At 36.6% G+C, this 7,049-nt stretch overlaps 1 protein-coding gene across 1 annotated transcript; it reads right to left on the bottom strand.

Moving 5' to 3' along the window:
- Positions 1-378: 378 nt before the first annotated feature.
- LOC127510037 (coiled-coil domain-containing protein 134-like) lies at positions 379-6,902 on the bottom strand. Its single transcript, XM_051889525.1, has 7 exons — positions 6,736-6,902; positions 4,352-4,490; positions 4,137-4,258; positions 3,963-4,047; positions 3,576-3,757; positions 3,414-3,485; positions 379-1,436 (listed from the first exon to the last, which is right to left on the bottom strand). The coding sequence occupies exons 2-7, from the start codon at positions 4,449-4,451 to the stop codon at positions 1,311-1,313; spliced, it is 687 nt and encodes a 228-aa protein (XP_051745485.1). The 5' UTR covers positions 4,452-4,490; positions 6,736-6,902; the 3' UTR covers positions 379-1,310.
- Positions 6,903-7,049: the final 147 nt, after the last annotated feature.

Raw genomic sequence — 7,049 nt, 5'->3', positions numbered from 1 at the left:
GTACACAAAGTGTAAACAGACGGTCTCTTACCAGAAGCTGCTGCTGGACCCGTCACCATCTTCACTGTATCTGACTGATCACAAGTCCAAGAAAATGCTTCACAGAAAACAAATGCGATTCACACCATGAAAAACAATCTCAATATATATTTGCAATAGTTTATAAAGTCAACATATTAGCATAAAACACATCTTGTTCTTCAGCTTCAGCTCATTTCTGATTGTTACATCATCTTCCTGTTGTTTTTCCTATGGAAGATTCCTACATGTTCTTTTCCTTTTCCATGTTTTTGTACAGTCTTCAAAAGGTCCTTGATTGGTAGTTGAGAGCAATAATGATCACGAGATATTCAGCACAATAAATGGAGAATCAGCAAGTGTTTGTTCAATAAACTTTATTAATTCTGTCAGTAATAATCTCCCACGGATGCTGAACAGACTTATTCCAATAACAGTCACATGAACAGATCGATAAAGCCTGTATGAAAGCGTCTCGAAGTGAGTCGATCATCTAAAACACCTTCGGCAGCCGTAGAAACTGAAGCGAATCAGCACAGAACCGCATTCACACTGACATCAGTTTGATTCAGATTCATCATTAAAGAGTTTCTCTGGCAGTGCAGCTCTGATCTGAGGTCAGACCGTCAACGCTCATCCATCTCTCCTCACACAGACAAAGGGCTAAATATACAAATCTTTAATGAATAATAGCTTCTAAAGAAAGCAGAAAGACATTAATTACCAGCAATTCTCTTATTAGACTATAAAGTATCCCCGAATAAAGCATTTATATTTAATCTAAACAAATGGATTTCATATGTGTGGGAACTTAAACAATTTCTGATCTTATATTATCAAAACTTATCAAGTTTTTGTTAAATATACCTTCATTTGAGACAAAGCCTCTTTTGACTCCACCCACTCTGGCTACCATGTAATAATGACCACACCCACTTTATCTACCCTTGCAAAAACGCTGCCACACAGACCACTCCCACTCTTAACTCTCCCATTTATGACTCCACCCACTCTACAGCAACCACTAACATGTCCCCGCCCACTTCCACTGCCCCTCCCCCTTAATCCCAGTACAGAGCTACAGCACTAAACACACACTCACATTACCAGCATTGAATCTAACAAGAGCCTCTGTAAACCCCTCTTAAATCAAATAGAGTTAAAAACAGAAGTTATTCAAGTGTTCAGAATCAGAGACTCTTTCTGAAACCTGTAAACGTCGACGCCCGTGAGAGATCCAGCACAGGCTCCCTGATTGAGTGTAAACTTCTCTCATCTGAGGACGGTGACCTCTATAACTCTGTGCGAGAGCGAGAGATCCGCGGGCCTTTCCGGATCTCTTTCCTCTTCTCCTCCTTCCTCCTCCTCTTCTCTTCCTCACGGAGAATCTTCTGGAAGGCCTCGGCTGTGTGCAGAACCTGAAACACACAGAGATTTACATCATTACATTATATTTGTACTGTAGTTTAGACATGAAAAACCATGAAAACTGTAGAACAATCAAGTAGAAATCACAGAAACACACAATTAATCTGTGTGTAATTATTATTAAGGTACAGTATATTGATGGATAATTCAACAGGACAATATATAGAAGTCTGTTTAAACACTGGAGCACAATTTGAGTTTAACTTCTTCACTGATGCTCTCCTGCCACCTACTGGCTCTATCTACATATTACAAGCCATGAATTACACTGATTTTGTCCAATATATACTTTATAAATACAATAAATATTTAAATATGAATGAATTAAGTACATTAAAACTCATTTTTAGATTTGTTAGATTTTGTTATAGATTTATTTTAAAATGAGTAAGTTGAGACTGTTCATGTTTTAATATATTTGAGGATTAAGAATTAAACTTTGATATTTTTAATTATTTAAAATGCATTTTTAACTAGTCAGATATTATTGTAAATTTAAATTTAAAAAGAGTATATTAAGACTATTTTTTTTTCAAATATCTGAGTGAACTGAGAATTAACCTTTTAAGAATTTAAAAAAATATATATTTTAAAATGTTTCAGTATTTGATTAACTGGTTAGATTTTGTTATTAATTTAACCCTTCCAGACCTTAAGGCATTTTTAGAGTTGTTTTTTTTTCTGAGTGACATACACAAAAGTAAAGACTTGTAACTCCAAAACTATAGCAAGGAGAGTCAAAAGTTAGGTATCGCTTGATAGAACACTTTTTACATTTTTAGAAAATATAATTACATAATATTACATTACAATTGGACATTCTCTTGCTGAGAAACGGCTGATTAAAAAAAACAAAAAAACAAAACAAATATATATATATATATATATATAAAATTTTTTTTATAATTTTACATATCTTTCTTATTTGACATGCAATAATTCAGGAAGGAAATAAGATAGCTCCAAATCTTCCTGAAGCAGTGTTTTGAAATCGGCCATCACTATATAAGTCGTTATTTTTTTTTATTTTTTTTTTTTGGCACATTAAAAATATTCTCGTCGCTTTATAATATTAATATTGAACCACTGTACTTACATGAACTGATTTAAATATGTTTTTAGTACATTAGTGGATCTTGAGAGAGGAAATGTCATTGCTGGCTATGTAGGCCTCACTGAGCCATCGGATTTCAACAAAAATATTTCAATTTGTGTTCCGAAGATTAACGAAGGTCTTATGGGTGAAAATAACGCAACAGGAGTATGTTGGAGGCATGATCTGAATGTGCAAAGTCTCTGATTTTGTATGCAAAAAGAATTATTGTACTTACTTGGTTTCAGTTTCTATTGGCTCTTAAAGAGAGACACGCAAACGGGAGCGTCGGTCATAAAGGGTTACTGCATGTTTTCAAATGTTTAGGTAAAATGAGAAATGCGTTTTTAGAATATTTATAAAAAATAAATAAATAAAAATCGCTGTACAAAAAGAGTACAATTTGAGCCATAAATGAAAATGTCATTTTTAAACTGCTTTATTTTTCAAATGAACTGGTTTGATTTTATTATAATTTAATTTAAATGGAGTAAGTTCAGACTGTATGTTTTCAAATATGAGTAAACTGACAATTTTTAGACACAGTTTAGTTTCAGTTTTTGATTAGCTGGTTAGATTTTGTAAAATGAGTTTTTAGAATATTTTTAAAAATGAAAACTGCTGAAATTAAACTGAGTACAATTTGAGCCATTAATGAACTGTGATATATAATATAAAATTTTAAAGAAAAACAATAGTATTAAATTTATTTTAATTGTACGGCGACTGGAAAACACATTGGTTACCCACCAATTTATTATTAACACAATGCAGTGGACATAAGAAACATGACAATCACACCAAAACTATAACATATAATTATTATTAGATTATTATAATATATAACATCCATCTATATGTGTGTGTGACTCACGTCGTCTCGTTCGGTGCGATACGGGTTGACGAAGTCTGCAGATTTCTCCGTGATGCCCAGTTCCTGCGACATCTGATCCAAACAGACACAATTAAAGCTCATTTACTCTGTTTCAGTGAATGTACTGTCATCATCATCATAATTCCCATGATGCAGTCTGACCAGCGTGAGCACGTGCTGATGGGCTCCTCCGCTGAAGACGCCCGTCTGGTTGCAGAAGCGCAGACCCCAGCGCAGCAGGCGACTCCAGTCCGCGTTACGATCGTAGTAGTGATGTACGATACGGGGGAAACGCAGAGCCACGTCACCGAAGAACGCCGTGTTCTCCACCACGTGAGAGTACGCTAGAGACACACAGATTCAGTGAGAAGTGTATTCAGATCTCATTCTGATCACCAAATGAAGCGCTACAGAAATAAACATGTCTTGATTTAAAAGGGTTTGAGTGTTTTGAGTGTTCACACATCAGCGCCGTCTTGTGAAGAGCTCTCAGATCACTGAAATGAAGAAAATGAGTGAAAGATGTGGAGATCAGTAAGAGTCTCTCACCTTCTTTGATTTTGTCATCGAGAGGAAATGGATCGTCCGGCTGCATGTTAGCAGCGATAAGAACAGCTCTCGAATCCTCCAGCACCTGCACACACATACACACACACACTCACAGATCAGACTGATTCAGACAGAACCAGGTGACCTTCATCAGACTGAGGCTTTCAGACAGACCTTGAAGAGGCCCTTCAGCATGATGTCGATGATCTTGTACTGCTGGTTGACGTCGTTGAGCTCCACCAGGTTCTTCAGAGCGTTGAGCTGATCTTTCCTCTTGGTCTCGAACAGACGCTTATCTGAGGGAGACGTTCAGGACAACAAACCACTCACACACACACACTCACTCACTCACACACTCACTCACACACTCGTGTGTCTGAGAAGGATACAGATCTCCAGGTTGGAGTCATGTCGGTGTCTCTGCGTGTCCGATTCGGAGCCGAGAGCCGCCGGAGTCGCCAGCAGCAGCAGAGCATAAACACTCAACATGACCACTAGAGGGAGACACACACACTCACACACTACTGCCTACAAACACACACACACACACACACACACACACACACACACACAGTACAAAGTATTTATAAAGCACTTAAAACCCACAGAGAACACTGAAGTGATGTACTATGGACGCTTGTTTCCGCCATGAAATAAAAAAGGTAATCGCAACTTTTTATCTCAAAATTCTGACTTTTTTTCTGGCAATTCCGAGTTTATATCTCACAGTTCTGAGAAGTCAGAATTGCTAGATAAAAACTCGCAATTACCTTCTATAGTTCTTATTTCGCACCTTTTTAACTATTTGTTCTCGCAATTCAGAGTTTATCACATCGAATTGTGAGATTTAAACTCACAATCGCTAGAAAAAAATGTCCGAATTGTGAGAAAAAAAAAGTCAGAATTGTGAGATATAAACTCAGAATTGCGAGAAAAAGTCAGAATTGCAAAACAAACTCAGAATTGTGAGCAAAAAGTTTGAATTGCAAGATGTAAACTCAGAATTCGTTAAAAAGTCATAATTGTGAGAAATAAACTCGGAATTGGGAGAAAAAAAAAGTCAATTGTGAGATATAAACTCGGAATTGGGAGGAAAAAAAAGTCACAACTGTAAGATATAACCTCGGATTTGTGAGAGAAAGTCAGAATTGTGAGATGTTAACTCGAAATTGGGAGAAAAAGTCAGATTTGTGAGATATAAACTTGCAATAGGGAAAAAAAAAAAAAAAAAAAAAAAAATCACAAGAAACAAGCTTTCATACTGTAAAGTTACAAACAGACAAAATAAACAAACATAAGAAAATGTAATTAGTAATTAAAACTGCATAAATAAATGCCACAAATGCATCTGTTCAAAACTTAATGATCATTATAAAATAGAGTTTGAATAACTCAAATCTTCACTTAGATTCAAATAAGGTTTGAACATTCCAATAAACAATTAATAAATAACAAATAATATATGATTTCAGATTTAACACCAGACTCAAGTGGAAACATGAGGACTGAGAAATAAACAAACCCGAGTTTTTCACTCCTGGCAAATTAAAGGTGACTGCTGAATCTTTTCACAGAAACACTGAAACATGCATTTAATTTTCTGTGAAGCTCTAAAGCGCAGCACAAATGAACTTAAACTGATTTTACACTTAAATAAGTGAAAGTTCATCATCATTCTGTCATCATTTAGTCGCCCTTATGTCGTTCCAAACCTGTTTGACTTTCTTTCTTCTATGAAACACATAAGTAGACATTTTGAGAAACATTTTTTTTTGTCCATATAAAGAAGGTCAATGGGGTCCACTGTTGCTTGATCCCAAACGTTCTTCAAAATATCTTCTTTTGAGTCAGCCATACAGGTTGGAAATGACCCATTTTTGGGAGAACCAAAATACTGGAAATTTCAAGGCAATATCCTGTGTAATCACACCAGGCGATAAATCTCACTCTGGTAATTGTTATATGATACACACACACACATCTCAAATATTCGTAAAATTGGTTTAAACTCGCTCTGAAGTGTGTATTTGTGTTTGTTTTTTCACACGTGGTCCTCCAGCATCCGTTTCAGGCTGACTGAAACTATAAACCCAGAGGGATTTCTGTTTAATATTTCATGCGTTTGCTCAGAACTGAACCCACAGACAGACGCTTCAGAGGGTTGTTCTACTTCCTGTCCTGAGAAAACCATCTCAAGCCAGACCAACACTGACTAATAATAATAGTAAAATAATATTTAAAATGATTATTAATAAATAAGAACACAAATAATGATTATTAATAGTATTATTTTACTGTTAATCTTTATTAATAGTAAAAATTATTATTAATATCCAATTTACAGATTGGTTTGATGTCAGTCAGGTAATTTAACTCATAGTAGCATGGGTTAACCAGTCCAGCTGGTTAGTCTTGACAGTTCAATGCTCAAGTCAATAACCTGTTTAGCGTCTAATATTAGAGAAATAATTCATACAAAGAGGTTCCAGCATCATAATTCACATGGGAATACCGCAGTACTGAATGATAACCACATTAATTTACCCTTGTATTCACACAGCACTATCAGGTACCATGGTATTACTATGGTATATGATTCCACCATCATTACCATTAGCAGCTGAACTGACAGTATATGAAATATAAAACACGACACCGTTACAGAATCGAGAGCTCATATTCATCTCTACATCGCATCATTGTATCAGTGCAGATGTTGCAGCGGTGATCGCATGCGTGATGCGGATCGACTCCGGACCAGCGCCGCACTCACCTTCAACGCGAAGCGCACGCGATCATCGGTGAAACGCGTCTATCATCCGCCGATTCAAACACTCGTAGTGCGATGCGAGGAGCGCGTCCGATCGGGTCATTCACATGCCGCGCGCGTGTCCTCCAGTCCGCTGCTGCCACGCGATTTCCGCACGGAAAGATTAGAGGGACGCACGCGCGCAAGACGTCATCCTCGCGTCATCACTATCGATCATCAATAGTGTTTAATAAGCTTTAATTTTTCAGACGTGGCAGATGAAAACCGATCAATACTGATATTTATCAACACACGACACAAACTGCAAGAGAAACAAC

This window comes from Ctenopharyngodon idella, chromosome 3, assembly GCF_019924925.1.
Source record: "Ctenopharyngodon idella isolate HZGC_01 chromosome 3, HZGC01, whole genome shotgun sequence".
Classification (NCBI taxonomy): Eukaryota; Metazoa; Chordata; class Actinopteri; order Cypriniformes; family Xenocyprididae; genus Ctenopharyngodon; species Ctenopharyngodon idella.
Note: the sequence above shows the minus strand (reverse complement) of the source record. Positions and strands in the feature narration are given on the sequence as shown.